The following is a 19,126-nucleotide window of genomic DNA, read 5'->3' on the forward strand; positions in this document are numbered from 1 at the left end:
TGTGTGTCGTATGTCAGTAATCGACCCTCCCACTCACACTCAATAGCTGTCCAGAGCTGCACTCTCAGCACTAGTTGCAGTTACAGGTGACCAGCTGTCCGGCTTTGTTTTCTCTCTCAGGGACAGCTGGTGCCATCAATCTGTTCCCAGAACTTCACCATGACCATCTCACATGTGTTCACCCTCCTCCTTACTGCCAACACAGCGAATCAAAACACATTCGCTCACGGACACATTCGCCGCTCCGTACACTGTTCGGCTCGTGAAAACTCGAATCTTTTGTTTTCCTTTTATCGCCCGGACCCTGTCATTCCCCTACCCTGTAATTATGGCCCAACACTACGCCAGTGTTCCTGAACACTAAGTCGACGTACAAGACTTTGAAAGCTATGATTCACAAATCGTGTATATATACCGCCGTGCTCATTACAGGCTACGAAGCCGGCTGGCGTGAATAAATTCGTACACTGGCGACGTGCTGTACACAGCACGTGCAGCGGTGGCTTTCTGTCCCCCACCCCACCCCACCCCACCCCACCCCTCCCCTCCTTGCAGATGGTAAGCATTGAGGGCCATTATTGTGCTCGTTGTGGGGCGTCGTCCACAGCAAAGACTCTGGCACACTTTTAAAGACAGAGTGCCTAATATATGCAGGACTCATTCAGTGGCTGTAAGCGCGGGTCCCCCTCCCCCTCGACTGGAACTTCTTTATTGAAAGAGAAGGCAAATATTTGTGAGTCTCAGTGTTCACTGGAACTTTTCTGCTTTCCCCTTCCCCCCACACTGCTTTCTGCATATTGAAAAACAACAACAAGTTCTTTCCTCAGAAATTATACACAGTGTGTGCATATAAAAAGTTTATGAACTGTCCTTTACTTTCACACTATCCGTCATTACCCAGATGAGGACGGGTTTCCTTCTGAGTCTGGTTCCTCTCAAGGTTTCTTCCTCAAATCATCTTAGGGAGTTTTTCCTCACCACCCTCACCAGCGGCTCGCTCAATAGGGATAAATCCACACACTTATAATGTGTTTACATATTTCTATAAAGCTGCTTTGAGACAATGTCCATTGTTAAAAGTGCCATACAAATCAAATTGAATTAAATATAATCCAGCGCTGCACTGCATTACACTACACAGTTTAGTCTGTCCGTGATTCAGCCCATTAGCTCCAACATAATCTCACCCTGTGTGTGTTGAATCAGGTGTGCTTGCAGTGTGTTGTGTTACGAACTTGTCAGGATGGCAGCATTTTAGCGTTGGAGATATATGTGCATATATGAGGTACACTATTAATATGTAAATCGTTAAAGATCTTGCAAATGATGACCGACCTTGCAGGTGAACACATGTTCTCACACACCTACAGTACAAAGCCTGCCACTGTCCACATGGATGCAGTGCTGGTGTTGTCCTTCACTGACGATCATTAAGAGTTACGACTTATTCGTGGGAGCACAACCTCTCGAACCCGAGGCAGTTCGAGCGTACGAAGCAGCGCAGAGTGAATGTCAGTACATCACCTCCGGGACATTGCACCAACAAGCACAAGAAATTCATTTTCATTCATTGATGTAAATGAAGCAAACCTGTTCTGCTGGAATGAACATGAAGACATAACAAACACTTTAATTGGTTTTTTTTTTTTTGTTTCGTTTTTTTTTTTTTTTTACTGAAAAGTTCATTGGAAAAGGAGTGTGTAGAGGGACTATTAAAAGAAGTCAGGTCTTTCTTTCCATTTAATTGCATTGAATGTTTATGGTTATAGACGTCGTGCCATACAAGCTGCTGCTTTACACTTCCCAGGTTTGATATATTTGCATTCTTCACCTTCACATCCCTAAACCGTGAGAAACTAGTAACACTTTACGTGACAGTGTACCACAGCACTGTTCAATTTTCTATCTAATCTGATAGAAGAGAAGGTGTTGATTCATTTTATGTAACTTTTTTAAATATATATATTTAAAGTAATAATGTGCTTGTTCTGATATGTTATCTTATATATATATATATATATATATATATATATATATATATATATATATATATATATATATATATCTGCTTCGCTGTGTTTTATTCCTCATATATAAACCCCCTAAAGCAGGTGATTGTGTGTTCTGGAGAGTCTGTGTGTGTGTGTGTGTGTGTGTGTGTGTGTGTGTGTGTGTGTCTGTGTGTGTGTGTCTGTGTGTGTGTGTGTCTGTGTGATATCCAGAACTGTGTGACACACTGCTACGCCTGGTCATGCAGACAAGCAACAATAATGCCTAAAAGCACAGAGGAGACAGTGAGTTAATCACAGACAGACGGACTGTCTGCCTGCTCAGACGCTGGGGTTGTGCACACAGCCAGACATCTCTTTACCCTCCCACCGCAGAAACAAATAGAGGACAAGGTACGAAGACAACATCGAGGTTAAACGTCAACGAAGTCACTTAATGAAATCATTGCAGTAACAGCGAGATCTGCTCGGGTTTAAGCATCCAGACTATGACTCGTGCTGGAATGAGCGCTCAAGTGCGAGCAGGTTGTTTACTGTACGTAATGTTCTCACTATGACATGAAGACAGAGCTCCTCTCAATTAGCAATGCACGATTAGCATGCTGTGTACACACTGGTAGTTTGTCCAAAGCTCCACACCATGCTCCAGCTGAACTCTACACCTGTGTTGACATTGGCAGGAAAGCACTACTTAATTCAGATCCACAGAATACAAAAGCTTGGAGCGTCTTCTTCCTCCAGAGCCCTTTTATTGCACTGCTGGAATTCTGGGTCATACAGATGTGGCTTGTTACACAGCGGTGAATTCACTCTTACTGTGTTCATGTGTGCGCGGTTCGGATTTGGCCAAGCTCTTTATGGGTGTGCGTTCAACACTTTCCTGTGTATTAACAGTGCACCGGCAGTGCAGCAGAGGAGGTTTCTCGGCAGGAGGAAACAGGAGGCGTCATTTCTGCTCAGTAAGGAGGAATGCTCCCTCATGCCCAGAAGGGATGTTAATGGCACTAAATGCGTCAGATGTGGCACTTGTCTTTTGTTACAGTCCACACCCATGTAGATCTTGTTTTAATTGAACTTAAGGATCGGTTTTCTGAGTACACTCTAATGAATATCACTACAAATATTAGTAGTGATGATTAGATACCTAAATGCATACACTTACAGGATAAATCCACACTGACAGATCTACATATTAATTGTCATAATTAACAGGTCAGCTTCAGTTGCGTTCAAGATTTATTACGTAATGAATTTCTGAGTTTTTTTAGTTTAAGCTACTTTCATTACATTTACATTTACATTTATGGCATTTGGCGGACGCTCTTATCCAGAGCGACTTACATATATCTCATTTATACAACTGAGCACTTGAGGGTCTTGCTCAAGGGCCCAGCAGTGGTAGCTTGATGGTGCTGGGATTTTAATTCTTGACCTTCTGGTCAGAAGTCCAATGTCGTAACCACTTATCTACCACTGCCATCAGTATATTGACATGTTGGTCTACTTTTAGGTTTGGATGATGGTTTCCTACATTACCCACGATGCTATTGGACTTCCTGCTGACTGTGATGGGATTTATGCTGCGTTCGATGTACCTCAGGGGTGGGAAGCCGGAAATTTGAGTTCTCTGAGTTCAAGCTACAAAATGGGGGGGTTGGGGGGGGGCATGGACGCCCTTATGTGTTTGCAAAAAGTTATGCAGCTAGCTGTGGTTAGTGACTAGTCAGAATTAGGAAATTTACTAGGAAAAGTTATGAGTTTTATTTAATTGCAGCATTACTATATTGAAAGAGAGCGATGCAGCAGTGCTTTACTCCTTTAGTCTGTCCGGCTTTCTCACCTCCTCCACGTCTGCTCAAACAGATCAGCTTCCACAGCTTCAACCTTCACGCTAATACGACCATCACACTCGCCAGAGTCTCTGCTATATCTCAGCACAACTGCTTCGTATAACATTCTGGGATTTTCAGTCGAACAGTCGCACCATTACATCTAGGCTGGATTTCGCAAGTCAAGTCAAGTCAAGTGTCTTTATTGTCATTTCAACCATATACAGCTGGTAGAGTACACAGTGAAACGAAACAACCTTCCTCCAGGACCACGGTGCTACGTAAAACATCACACTAACTGCATGAGATGACACAGAACTGAATAAGACCTACACGTTTTTACATAAAGTGCACGTGCAAACACACACACACACACACACACACACACACACACATATATATATATATATATATATATATATATATATATATATATATATATATATATATATATATATATATATATATATATATATATATATACTCGATTATCATTAATACGATATAGAAAGCCAGTTCTGGAGCAATTGTGATCATCTTGGCAAATATCTTTGACTCATCACGGTGCAATCACATCGCTGATGTAAATCATTTTCTTTTGACTCATGTTTTCGTCTAAGGCTGAGTCAGAAACTGGGAAATAACAACTTTGGACGTTTACACCTTTTATTGCCTACGAGACATCTCCAAGAGACGAGATGACAGTAAATGAGCCCTCTGACACTCACTGATCATTAGAAATCCAAGCATGGTTAAGAATTAGAATTAGAATTAGAATTAGAATAAAAGCATGGTTAAGAATAAGAATTAGAATTAGAATAAAAGCATGGTTAAGAATTAGAATTAGAATAAAAGCATGGTTGCTCAGGTTTGTGTTAAAGTCCAGGCACAATATTTACTGTAGAGTGTGAGGAGAATTAGCTGCTTGTTTTGTTTGTTTGTTTGTTTGTTTGTTTTTTAGGGCTACAGCACGTCCTGTGTTTGGTTTGTTCTCATTATATTTAGATGATTGGAAGTAGTGATGTTATGTGAGGACATCTCGCCGGGAAAGCAGGAAGCAGCGTGGGCAGGTCTCTCTCTCTCTTACACACACACACACACACACACGCACACTCAGTGTGCGTGTGTGTGTCAGCGCCTGCGTCAGACGCCAGGAGGGAGTTTTCCACTGACGAAAAAGGCTGCGCTACTGAGCGGTCCGCCTCAGACAAGGCAAAAACGCTTCAGCTGCTACAGCAGAAAGACACAAAAGCCCAGCCTCTGTCCGATCTCTCTCTCTCTCTCTCTCTCTCTCTCTCTGTGTGTCTGTCTGTCTGTTTGCCTGGATTACTTCTCACTATTCCGTCTTTTTTTTAAATTATTTATTTATAATACAAAAGAAAAAGAAAAATCTATTGTGATTTTCACTAATGGTGATCGGATACTCAATTCCTTGGTTGGTAAGCAAAAGTGTTTTTTCTCTGATTTCTCCTTCATATTCTCGTTGTTATTAATACTAATACTAATAATAATAATAATAATAATAATAATAATAATGATAATATTGTTGTTGTTAAACGTCGCGATCGTGTCGTGGGTCTAATCACCAGTCTAATCAGCAGTCTCGCGCGGCTTGTAGCTGAAGGAAAGCCAAATAGTTTTGAATGTTCCCTTCCGTCACTGCAACAGGGGAAAGATCCACTGAGGTCATCATTTTTTTTAATGTGTGTGTGTGTGTGTGTGTGTGTGTGTGAGAGAGAGAGAGAGAGAGAGTCGGACAAATTGACTGTGGAGCTTTCATTAAATCCTAGATGTTGTTAAGAGGTCATGTTCTTGTAGATAAATGGGCTACAACTCAGCTTATTTATTTATTTATTACTCGTAAACGCGACTGGTATAGCTTAAACATTGGGGCTGGTTGTTTATAAATAGCCCAGTAGGCTACCTTCAGCCTAATAGCTAGTATTTCGTTAAATAAATAAATAAATAAATAAATAAATAAAGCGCATGTGTTAACCTGATGGAGTTTTTGTTAGTAATGGAGCTACTCGGAATGGATATGGAGATGTTGTGGAGATACATTCTGCTTTGCTCCTGCAGGTAGTGAGTTGAGCTCAGTAATGTGTTACTCAGATCAGTCTCTTGATGACTTGGTGTTAATTGTCATTAGCATTAAACAACAGGGATGATTGGGGTCAGTGCGCGCGCGCGCGTGAGTGAGTGAGTGAGTGAGTGTGTGTGTGTGTGTGTGTGTGTGTGTGTGTGTGAGAGAGAGAGAGAGAGAGCGAGAGAGCGAGCGGTTGGTGTAAGCTACGGCGTGATTGAATCGAATAGCTCTCGGTTTCATTTCAGTGGCTTCCCAGGATGCCCCTCAGTCTCACCGGTTAAGACTGTGATCCACACCGGCACTGCAATCATGGAAATGAAGCTGCTTTAAATCTTGAACCAACGGCGGAAAACTTTCACTTTTGAATCAGCGTGAAATCCTGGAAGGAGGGAGAAGGAAAGAAAACCGATCCTGTAACTGAGAGTAAATGTTGCTGTGGGGATGGTGTTGAAAAGCCTGGTGAAGATGATGTTTGTTTGGTGGTGATTCTTGGTGATTTGGCGCTTGTTTCCATTGTGCGAGTGTGAATTCCTGTTGAACTGAGTGCAATGGTGTGATGCCGCTGTCTCTAGCGCGACCTCACTCGGACTGGTGGAGGGAATCATGTTCCCACTGATGAGAAGCGCCTGAGCCTTTTGTTTAGATTCTGTGCCTGGAGGCAAATACACTTTTATAAATAAATAGTATTTTTGTGCAGCTTTGTATGCCTACAGGATGCACAACGTGTTTGCTTTTCTTTTCCTTTTTTAACTCCCATGACATCTGATTTATTGTGCTATGCAAAATGAATGAACTAATAGTCTAGCATTGTATTGTTGAGTCTGTTTGCTTCTTGGTGAAGTCGGTGATCTGAGAGCACTTTCGCTCCAAGATCCAAGATTTTGTTGATATTACTCAGCAATGGGTGTTGCTCTGTTTCACATCCCGACATGATGTTCGGATGCAATACATGCCATCGTTTCGAGATCCTGCTGGAAGCTCATCTGGTAGCTACTGTACAAACAACTGTACCTCTTTAGACAAGTTGTTCTGAGAGATGGAAGGTGGTGGGGGAGAGTGTCGTCGCTAAAGTGGTGTAACCCATGGGGTCCCATGTGTTTTGTCAGTTTCAAGTCCTGGTTTGTGATGTACTGGATAGAAAGTGTCCCAGACCGTGGTTGACGCACGAGTCCGGCCCCTCACTCACTCACTCGCCCTCCCTTCCTTCCTTCCTTCCTTCCTTCCTTCCTTCCACCAAGCTGACCCGGTCCCTGAGGAGGTTCTTAGCAGTACTCTAGAAAGATGCTACCTGTTCTTTAGGAGTCTCTTTAAATCGAATGAGTCTAGGGATTATAACAACGTCCATACGGAAGACCTCGCGATGCGCCTGCACTTTCCTAACTTTGCATTTCAGATATCGATGCAAATTGTTCTGTCACCAACGAAGATTAGGTAGCTTAATGCTCCCCAGGTAGAATTTTATTAAACACCTTGTTCCTGCGTCGACCCGTTTGTTTACCCGAGCTCGTAAAAACCTAGGCGTCTGATCTTCGGCACTCGATTAAGCTGTTGAACTTCTCAATTTGCTTCTCTTAATTGAGCTGAATGTCTGCGGTGTCCCTGTTCTAAGCGTTCCTGACATGCTGTACGTCTGTGTTTCTTAATTAGCCCTAAGTGACATGCACGCGTGTGGGGAAAAACGCGTACAAGTTTCAAACGTCGGCGGGAACTCCAGTGGCAAGTACGTCTGTGACATAATCTCCTAAATGGTTCTGTGGAATGCCTCTGAACCTCATGAGGTCGATCGTAGGGTGTTTTTCCAAAGCCGGATTTTTGTCCTAGGCGTAGTCTCTGTCTCTGTAGCGAGATCGTCGGCACATCTGGGTTCGATAGCACGGCCGTGCTCTGTAAAACGCGTCGCCCTGCCAGAGAAGAATTCCTGTGGCTGGAGCCATGGCTTTATTTATTTGTTTAACGTCCTCCTTCCCCTCCATCTCCCTCCCTCCCTCATGAGTGTACAGGTTACTATTTGGAATGGCTGTGTACTGTGTACCACAGGAACAGAATGTCTCTGGCATAGCAGAGTGTTCGGTGTTCTGCCTGACTGACTGGAAGCGCTCCTCAGACGGCGTCAGTTCTCGTGGCCGCACCAGCAGGTGGAGTGATTCTCTTCTTGTCTGAAGGTGGCTGCTTATATTACGGGCTTGCGTTTCCAGGAACATTCACACCTGTGATTAAGTATGTCAATATCAGCGCTGTGTGCGTCAACATGCCCCGAGATCATCAGCGATCTACGAATGCAGGTGTTGTGCCCATAGGTGTTTAAGAGTGTTCCGCGGGTTGTGTTCTCGCTGTAGTGCATGCTGTGTGCTGCGTTATCTTTTGCAGACTTGCTGCACTTCAACCTGGCAGGGCAAAGTCAATTCTCCAGCACCTGGTGTGTGTGTGTGTGTGTGTGTGTGTGTGTGTGTGTGTGTGTGTGTGTGTGTGTGGCAATAGAGAGTAGTTCAGATAGGCTTCTCTGCTCTTTTCCTGCCGTGTGCTGTTCTTTTGCTCTCATCAGAACTAGGGCAGCGTATGAGTTTTTAAAAACTTTAATATTGCATTTGGCACTTTAAAACATTTTCCAGGCTTTACTTTATAGAAATACCATATAACACTGGTAATATGGTCATTGCTATTATTGACTACGGATGAGGTGGGATTTAAAAAGTCTTTAAATTCTGACAAGGCTCCCTTCATTTCCTTCATGAAGCAGTTTTTTTTGTGTGTGTGTTTTTTTTTTTGTTTTGTTTTTTTTTGGCTAAAGCCTTGTCAGGCTGTGTGTGGACCGTATCACTAGCATCTTATCAGCACTCAGTGCTGACTGTGGTGGTAGATCTGGTTTCTGCGGCAGGCTGCTTCAGTGAACAGCCTTTTCTCTTCTCTCTACTGCATGAGATTTAAGTCATGAGCACCGCTGACAACTGCGTGGGGAATACCTCATGGCGGCGCTGCCATTCTCATCCTGACTGCGCACTTAATGGAATGACAGTGCTGCATAATTGATGGTCCTGCGAAAAAAAAAACCCAACACAACACTGTCTACTCTATCTTGCTTGCCCGATCTCATCCCTCTAGGTGGTGAGATTTATCAGGACACGGTTCCGAGTCTTTATGGATGGCAAGCCTAGCTCTACACAGCCACCGGTGGTAAAGAGCTCGGTCCGTCTGATATAAAGAATGAACTCTGTTTTTAATGGAAAGCGTTTGGTGGAGTAGAAGATTGACTTCTGCTTAAATGTCAATCTGGATGTCTTCCAGGATTGCTCATGCCTAGGGGTGTGTGTGTGTGTGTGTGTGTGTATATGCATGCACCCCCGTTACTGGAATGAGCTTGTCTTCGTTGTTTCTGCCTGTTAAACAAGATTAACAAATCAGGCTGTCAGGTAGGCTACAGTCGAGACAATGACCCACTTCTGACACCAGGGTCCCAAGCTCTTTCTCTCCCTTTACTATACTCATAACGCCCCCCCCCCCCCACCTCGCCCTCCCATCCCAATCCTTCTGTCCACAGCTCTTAATTAAAGCTTCTCTCGTGAGCCTCCTCAGGGATATATTTTTTTTTTGTTTCAAGCCTTTGTTTTCTGCCAGACACACAAGGAGATCTCAGGAAGGTGTAAGGTGATCGTGTGTGTCCTTGCGGCTATGCGTATCCGAGTCCGAGGCATGGGTGCAGGTTAAAAGGGGGCTAGATAAGCAACAGATGCTGTGTCCAGGTGCTCCGATACTGCTAAATACTTACGACGGAAGACGGCGATGCAATGATAGGTCGTAATGCTTTATAATATGGCCTGATCTTTTTCATGCGCATTTCTGCAGTTCGCTTATTGTTCTCTCTATATATGCAAACTCTTATGGATTTTACTGCAGAGGCCTGGATGCAGGCTCACAGGCTTGTCAAGACAAAGTATTATTTGCACTGCTGCAAGATGAGACATGTCAGGGTTACTCTAGGGCTCTGATACACTGTGTGTGCTTTGCATGCAAATAATAATCTTTCTAGACCCAGTCAATGATAAACTGCCGTGCTTGGAGGTTGATCAACTGGACTGCGGAACAGTACGCGAAGTACTTGGGTACCTTTTTTAATCAGAAGAACATTTTATGTTCTTATTGCCTAACTGCTCACACAACATGGAGACGTCACTGCCTTGATGGACGTGCTGTAGACGTTCGTGTTTACCCAGCACACACTTGCATAACAGGGACGGATAAAGTTGACCAAGCATGCATTTGCATGTGGAGGTTCCTTTGGAGAGACATGGGGCATGTCTGATTTCAGTACCGTGCTGTGTATTTTGGCAGCAGATGCCACTGTGAAAAGGGGCACGGCATAGTGTGCAGTTTATGCCTCGATGTCTAACACATTTATGATGTCAGCACTTTCATTCTGGGGTGTAATTATAGCTGTGCTTTACTTTACTGTATCTGTTTGGGTGAGCTGTAAAATCTCATCCGAGGCCCTAGTTTTAACGGATCTAGATCTGTACATGGACAAAAAAGAAAGAAAGAAAGAAAGAAATCGTTAAAGATAACTGCTTGGAAGTGATGATTGAGTGAGTATTATTCAGATGCACCCAGACAGTACTCCAGACTTCATGTTCGTCATGTTCCAGTCACGACTGTCTGTCATTTCTCAGAAGTCACCCTGTTAGTGGGAACTACGCTTGTTTTTGCAATATGCTCTGCCGTAGCTTACCAGTTACATAGAAGAGAAGTAAAAAAAAAAAGGGGAAAAAAAAACACTTGTGAAAGCTTCTTACTAGTGTAGCTAAAGGTATCTTGTTTATATTTTGGATTTACTCAGTGAATCACATTGCATTACTTCAATGTGTGTACATCTTGCTTTTTTTTCTTTTCCTTTTTTTTTTTTTAAAGACTCGCTCAGAGGTATATTTGTTCTTTCCTGTCTTCCTCCACGCGCGTCAGCAGAGAGCAACAACCCACAGTAGGGCTTGAGGTGCGTTAACTGACAGGGAATGTCTTCAGGGCAGAATAGCTGTATGAGACAACAGCCATCAGGGGCACAAAAAGTGTGCGAGTCGCTGCATTCCTCCTACTCGAGCTCCTTAAAGCCAGAGGCAGAGGCCAGCTTTTTTTCTCTTCTGTCCAAAGAATTGATTGTCTTCATCACTGCACAAGCAGTCTCTCCATGGGAGCAGTGGAAAGAAGGGCATTCAAGGGCTACATAATAAACATGCCTACTTGCTCGTGTGCGTGTGTATTCTGTGGACTCCTTTTCTGCTGATCAATGTATTTGCTCGGCTGATTGAATTTGGAAGTGGGTGAAGGGTCTGATAATTGTTGACCTGCGCTGGAGGGACTTGATTGATTGCTTCCTGTTCCCCTCACGGCTCAACGGCTCAGGGCCAGTTGTATAGTAGAGTCAGCTTGTTATTTGAAGGGCCATGCAGTTAGTGTATTGGAACAAATGAAAAAGACCATGTGCGGAATACAGCAGGGTCAGCGGGGATAGGACTCTTCATTACTGTTGTACCACGAGTTGATGAAAATGCACATGGTGCAGCCTGTACTATTAGACTATATGATAATGAAATATCATCATGATGGTAATCAGTCTTTGTGGCCTGTTTTGTGTCCCACAGATCAGCACTTTAGCGCCATGAGTGGGCTTCTCAAGAGGAAGTTTGAGGAGGTGGAGGAGGACCCGTGCTACTCTTCATCCTCTCCCTCGTCTCTCTCCTCCTCTGCCTACTCCGGCTGGGACTCGGATGGCGAGAGCTGCTACTCGGACACCCTGGACTCCACACCCAGTAACCCGAGCTCACCGGCAGCGTCATTCAGCAGTGAGTACGCCTTCCGTTTTATTCTATCGCTGTCATCTCTCGGCTTAAAAAAAAAAAAAAAAACGACGTGCAGCACTCTTGTAGGCAGGGCCCTCTGGGAATGAACCGCACAACCATATTTAGGAACATCTTTACCTTTTTTTAAATTGCTCTCCTGAAGCAGAATCAGGCTCAGAACATCGACAAGGTCACCTTCTGCCTTCTGAGTAAATCCTGAGGAAGTTGGAAAGTGCAGCGCCGTGTACCCCGCGCGCTCACCTGCTGTTCCTCTGCCTCTCTGATGGAGATTGCGGGAGCAGTGAGGTGAAGGAAGCAGGGTAAACAGTTGTGAGGTTCCCAGGATGACAGGGCAAAGTGCCAATGAATGGGCAGGATGCCAGTAGAGACAGCGAGAGCTAGAGAGAGAGAGAGAGAGAGAGAAAAAGAACACACAGAGCCTTGTCTGTACCTGGCATACCCACAGTACAGGTGCTAAGGGAGAGCTGAGGAAGGCATATGAAAGAACTGAAAGCAAGATGCTTCAGCTGAAACCTAGACTTTGATTAATTAATGAATCTGAAATAATTGAGGTAATTGGAAACTACTCTAGTCCAAATATATATATATATATATATATATATATATATATATATATATATATATATAAAAATTTCCAGAAAAGGACTATCAGTGATTGTAGCTTGTGTATAACAATAAAGAAAAGTCTGATAAAGTCAGCCTTTCTTTCTTTCTTTATTTATTTATTTATTTATTTATTTAAATGTGAGCAAGCTTACACAAGAATCTGATAGCCAAGGCATATGTACACAGCAGGGTTCACAGCCGGCTGTGTGTTTTTAATGGACACCATCTGTGGCGATTATTAGCATGTTCATTCCCTCTACACACTGTTCTGCAGATAAGAATTGTTGAATCTTCTTGAGGGAAAAGCAGGCCTTTCTCACTCGGAGGCACAGAGGAAGTGGAATTTCCAAAAGTCATGTTCCCACATTTTGGTTTTTTCTGTGGTTTTGTTATGAACGCCTCCTCTCTGCATAAGTCTCATTCCACTGACTTTAACACAAGAGGAACATTTGGCTAGTGACACTGAACTAGCCACTAAGTAGACTTCAGACAGCTGTGTGTGTGTGTGTGTGTGTGTGTGTGTGAAGTGGCTGCACCGTTCAATCCGCTCCATCTGGTGAAATGTACTGCTCGAACAGTCCTCCTTGATGCAGGAAGCTTCAGATTTCCAACACATTTACTCACTGTGCAATTAATCTGACAGCTCAGTTTCCCTTCTACCCATCCCCGCCAAGGGGAAATTCCTGAGGAGCCGATAAGAATAAAGCGTTGCGTTTATTAGCTCCAACCAGAAATAGGATCGACGGTAACGTTTAGGTCTGTTCTTTTCACGGATAATAATATATATGAAACTTTTTTTTGGTTTATAATTATTTCTACAACTAATGGCGTGTACTTTTTTTTTCCACTTGTAATGTTAGCAGTGTCTGCCATCTTGTGGTAGATGAAAGTTAAGCGTATACGCTATAACTGTGCAATCCTGATGTTTACACCAGTTTCAAGTCCTCCCATTAGACCTGGCACTCTTCCTGCCTAAATACTCCCTGATGAGTTCATAAGAAAAGCACTTCAGTGCTAATCCCTCAAAAAAAACCGACGTGCACAGACGTGTTTTTTTTTTTTTTTTTTTTTTGGTGGTGTTGTTTTTAATTCTTCCCGGAATTTCATTACATGTTTTGTTTTCCCTTTTGCTCCTTTTTTTTTTCCCTCACAAAGCTCTGTTTTTCTGTCGTTCCTATAGCCACCTCCATCCTCAAAAAGACCAAAAGACCACGGCGGGGCAATGTGCAGTTCGATCAGGTGACCGTCTTCTTCTTCCCACGGTGCCAGGGTTTCACCAGCGTACCTAGCAGAGGCGGCTGCACGCTGGGCATGTTGCAGAGGCACAGCGCACAGCGCCGCTACACGCTGGCTGAGTTTGCGATGGAACAGCGCCACCTACGGCGTGAGAAGATCAAGAACAGAATGAAAGAAGAGAAGCTGGAGGCTCTGAAACAGAAGGTATGTCAAATGGAAGTAGTTTCCTGAGATCATGATTGCATGAAACGTAAACACAAACAACAGGAGATCTTTTCACTCGCCTGCTCACCCCCCTTTACCCTATGTAACAGCTTACTAAGAACGGTACCCAAGAATCCGAAGAGGCAGACCAGCTGACTGTGGACGACATCCCAGAGGAAGAGATCGATCTCAGCGGCGTGAACCTTGACAGTGGGTCATTCCTCCACCCTTACCCATCCAAGAGGCGGCATGCCATCCTGAAAGAGGCCGGAGTGAAGAAGATTGACAAGGAGGAGAAGAGGCAGCTGCATGAGCTGCGCATGTCACGGGAGGACTGTGGCTGCGACTGCCAGGGCTTCTGCGAGCCTGAAACCTGCAGCTGCAGTTTGGCTGGCATCAAGTGTCAGGTGGGAACCGTAGTCCTCTAAGGCTTCGTGTGTACTTTAGCGCTAGTCAGAGGTTCTCAATCACACACTCACCTTGACCTGACATGGCTGTTTTTAAACATCTGTATAAACATCTGTATCTGTAGAAGTGATTTTATAATTTATTTTCTTGTGTGTTTTTTTTTTTTTTTTTTGTGTTAATTATCTCACAGATGGACCACTCGTCCTTCCCTTGTGGCTGCACCAAGGACGGCTGTGGGAATACAGAGGGCCGCATCGAGTTTAACCCCAGTCGTGTTCAGACCCACTACATTCACACCATCATGAAGCTGGAGCTAGAAAAGCGTCTAGAGGAGCATGCTTCTGAAAATGACGCCACGTCAGACGAGCAGCCCGAGATGAGCTCCCGAGCCCTCTGTCCAGCAGAGGGCAGCGTTGAGCCTAACAGCTCAAGCTTTCATTTCAACTCCGAATTAGCAGCTGCTGGAGAGAACAGCTGTAGTAGTGACATGACGGACTCTTCTAGTTCTTCGGGTCAGAGCGAGGACTCGGAAGCAACTGACGCACCTCGGAGCGAACAGTCGTCTCTCGACGTGGACGAGAATGGACTCGCGCAGATCCTGAGCTTCAGCGACACGGATAACGACGAATGCTCTTTACACTGCAGGGACGCCAGCTGCAGTCAACAGCAGAGAAGGACCGAGACGTCATCTGTAGGATATGGCATCTTCAGCACTGTGGACAACGTAGACAGTGATGATAACGCGTGCACACCACAAACCGATCGTACAGCCCGAGCTGCGGCTGTGTCCGAGCTCTCGGACGAAAACGCGAATCAAGACGACACTCTCTTTCACAGCGAATCGGTTCCGAACACCCCGTCTCCTACCATCGATAATTACATGGACCTGAGCCTCTCCTCGGAGTCCGACTTGGAGTTCTTCGACGGCTTTCCCTGTCTAGGACCCAGCTCGCTGTACAACTCTCTCAAGGAGTATGAACATTTGGACAACTTTTTTCAGTTTCAATTGCCTGCCCACCCCAGCTTCCCACAAGTCAATGACCAAGGCACCGGTCTCTTGGAGTCGCTCATCGGTTTGTCAGAATCTGTCCCAGAACCACCTGCTACTACGTTCACAGACAATCAGATGCTGGAAGAAGCCATGAAGTTGTCCGTGATGGAGTATGTAAAAGTCTGAAGCGGTTGGACGTTTAATTTTAAACACTATGGCGGGAAAAAAAACGAAGAGAGTATACAATTGTAAATGAATACAGCTTTAATGTAATTTTGTAATTTATGGCGGCCTCTAGCTATCAAGGCTATCAAAATTTGCATTAGTTGCCTTGAAAATGTTAGCAGTCTTATTACTATTATTATTATTATTACTATCATTATTATTGCCATCAAAGTGGCAGCTAATATTTCAGTTTAAAGTCTCTGGCTGTCGGTTTAAGAATATTTGTACATATGGCCAGGAAGGTTGAGCTGAATTGGTCACCCACATTGGTGTTACTAATATTATTACTATTGATAAGATTATTTATATGAACTTTACACAGGGCACAGATGGGAGTCTTTTAAAAAATGAAAAAAGAAGAAAATGCTGATTATGCACCTCAGGGACTTTTTCTAGCTTTTGGAAGCAATGTATTGTGACCATACATCGCTGTGATAGACCCTATTCGGCTCTTCTGAGACTTTCCACCAAAACTCGAAACAGCATTTTAAAGACCCCCTGTAGGGTTTCTCCGTCTCCGTCACGTCTGTACGGAATCGCAAAGCTAGAGGAAGACTCCTCTCGTTCCACAAAACGGCTCATTGGGATCTATAAATGGTACACGAATCTCCCCAAAGGCTCCTCAATTAGCACTTTACCTGTGAAAATATCAATGGAACTCAAGCGGGGGGCGGATGGGTTGCTGATGTGTTGACTTCTTTGCGTTCGGTAAAGACGTCGCGCCATTTTTTTTTTTTTTTTTTTTTCCGTGTTAAAAGTTCGCACAAAAGTTACGCTACCGAGCGTTTTTTTTTTTTTTGTTTTCTTACCATGCCACGAAGACTTCAGTTTTCAAAATCTCATTCAAAATACTCCTCGTGGAGAATCCTTGCAGAACTGTGAGATCTATTTACCATTACTACTTTATGACTCTATTTATTCCTTAGGTTTTGAGTTTATTTATTTATCTATCTCTGAACACCAACTGAGTATCTGAGCCACTCTGAGCTCTGGAAACGTGAAACGTGCAGCTTCTTGTGTGAGGGTTTTTAGGCCGTTTGTCAACGCTCGAATCCGTTCGCGGTCGTTAACTCGCGTGAAGCAAAATTTCTGTTAAGTTATTTCACGGTTCATTTCAGTAGTATACTAATTTATTAAATAGTTGCGCAATAAAAGAAGAAGAAGAAGAAGAAGAAAAAGAGCGGTGTTAAAAAGTTTACTCTATGTGCCTGTTAATCCAAGGAGCCATGGTTGCTGGTCTAATGTAAAAAGAGAGTTCTTTTCTAAGTGATAAGCGTTTAAAAAAATAAAAAATAAAAATAAAAAAACCCCAACCTACCTATTTCCTAAGATCAGAATTGCATTATTGCCCATGATGTTGCCTACAATATAGAGAATTACACTAAAAAAATTTTCTAATTTATGTAGATTTGAGAGAATTCTAATCTCTATCATTGACAAACTATTTTATTAAAAAAAAATAAAAAAAAGGCAATTTTTGTCACATATTGAAACATTTGTAATATATTAATATAGTTACACATATAGTTATACTTCTAAACTTTATTCTGGCCAGAAGTAAAAGATTTATTTCTTTTGTAATGCCTTTTTCAGTTTAATTAAGCGAAATTCGATTGTACTAGAATGTTTCGGCAGAAATGATTGACCACATGGACTGTGGATGATTAGTTTAAAAAAAAAAAAAAAAAACAAATCTTTTGGATAAATTCTGCATATATTATGCAAAAGTGTATTATATTATGCAAGACGTAGAAGAACAAAACAACAGCGTTTGGTTGCCCATGTCTCAAAGCTAAAACGTCCTCGATGGAGGAACATGTAGACATGATGTACATACTCCACCTCCCACCCTTCAGTTTCTATGACTCGTGTCGACGTTCTAAAGCTATTGCATGTGAGATCGATTCACACTTTCGTCTCAGTATATGATTTGCAAGCGCAAAACTGCACAATCGGAACCGTATTTGCTTTTCGCCTTCGTGTGCTGTTCTTGAAACACAACATTCATTTCCATTCTCAAGAGGGCACTGCTTTCTGCAAGTACGCCGTATTTCCTTGTAAAGACGCATCACTCCTTATGAAGAAACGGAAAAACGATGGGTATTTATTAGGCTTAATTATTATTATTATTGTATGTTTTGATCTACAAGGCTTTTTTTTTTTTTTTTTTTTTAAAAGTGTTTCTTAATTTGGTCATTTATGTTGTACATATTTTTTCAGCTTAAAATGGTACTACAGAGCAAACTGAGCTGCTTTTTTTAATTTTATTTTATTTTTTTAAATATATTTTCACGCTCAACAGGTAAAAGCTGTTCATTTTCATTCAAGTCAGTTGACAGTAGTTTGTCATTTCAAAATAAAAGTTCAGCTTTTTCTTACATGCTGCTTTGTCTGAGCTTTGTGCGAACTTCTAGAACAAGACACACACATTTAACAATAAAACACCACTCTCATACAATTTATGGGTCATACTGTTATAGGAAAATAATCAACAGCCTGGTGTGATGAAGCAGATTGCAAGCTTGTATTTATTAAACAAGTCATTTTTTTTTATCTGTTTCTAGTTATGTTTATTGAATAGCTGAATTCTGTTCCTTTTTTTTTTAACCCCCTCTTGATATTTATTAATAAATAATAATACTTACATAATCAAAGAACAGGTTGGGAAAACCCTTGTATGCGTGATCATTACACACACCACTAGGTGGCGACAGTGAGCTCGTCATTTACAGGAGAAATAAAGTGGGACTGATGCTGTTCAATAAAGAAATTAAATCAGCATATTAATAGGTTTTAACGTTTAAAAAAACCCCGAAAATAATCAGATCATTATGTATTATTCCAATACATAAATCATTTCAACATGTTCCTGTAGAGCAGTTAAAATGTCCAGACTGTCTTACACATCCAGATGTTTCTTTAAAAAAACAAACCCTAAATTACATCAGAACGTGTGGGAAATATTCACCCACCCCGTTGTTGATTATTTTCCTATAACAGCACACTCGAAAGTGTCAATCATTCCTTACATGAGCTACGTATTCGACTTCCAGACACAAAATATAGACAGTTATTTTTATTCTCTCCTTTTTTTTTTAATGACAATTATCAAGTATTCAAGGCATCTGTAAACAAAAGTGTTGCCACGATCTGTTCACTTCTGTTTCCTGAGGAATGCAGAGCAGGAGCGTGACCTTTCCAATACAGCTTTGTCTTTTTATTTCAATAAATACATGTCAATAATATGTTGCTAAAAAATTATGATACCCCCCTCTCATCCACAAAAGTAAAATATCTACCTGAAGTAATCCACATGAGCAAATTAATTAGGACATCTCATGCCTCAAACTGATCATCACGCATGCTGACAGCACTGAGGGTGGAGAGGCTCGGGTGTGAAGATGATTCTCGAACCGGCTTTAGCCTGCTTAACATACCCATAGTTGAACCATTTCAGAAGACGACATAGAAGGGAGGGGGAAAAAAAAAAAAAAACAACGCAGCCACTGATTTCAGGTCATGTTGCATCACAGAGATGTGCATTAGTACCAATGGGGGAAGGTTTACTGTGGCACAGAGATCTCCAGTTCATTTATCACAGCAGGCAGAAGAAAAGTGCAAGCAACGTGACCCCCAAACACCATGCCTTAATACCATACGGTCACTCGAGCCTTTCTCACAAAGCA

General features: G+C 42.6%; 1 protein-coding gene across 1 annotated transcript; it reads left to right on the forward strand.

Moving 5' to 3' along the window:
• Positions 1 to 5,298: 5,298 nt before the first annotated feature.
• Positions 5,299 to 17,818, forward strand: csrnp1b (cysteine-serine-rich nuclear protein 1b). The gene is given in 7 exon segments (XM_053611124.1): positions 5,299 to 8,206; positions 11,552 to 11,752; positions 13,557 to 13,635; positions 13,637 to 13,725; positions 13,728 to 13,816; positions 13,927 to 14,223; positions 14,415 to 17,818. Coding segments are annotated over 7 exon segments (1,776 nt in total). The 5' UTR covers positions 5,299 to 8,172; the 3' UTR covers positions 15,402 to 17,818.
• The last annotated feature ends 1,308 nt before the right edge of the window (positions 17,819 to 19,126 follow it).

This window comes from Ictalurus furcatus, chromosome 23 (genome assembly GCF_023375685.1).
Source record: "Ictalurus furcatus strain D&B chromosome 23, Billie_1.0, whole genome shotgun sequence".
In the NCBI taxonomy this organism is placed as follows: domain Eukaryota; kingdom Metazoa; phylum Chordata; class Actinopteri; order Siluriformes; family Ictaluridae; genus Ictalurus; species Ictalurus furcatus.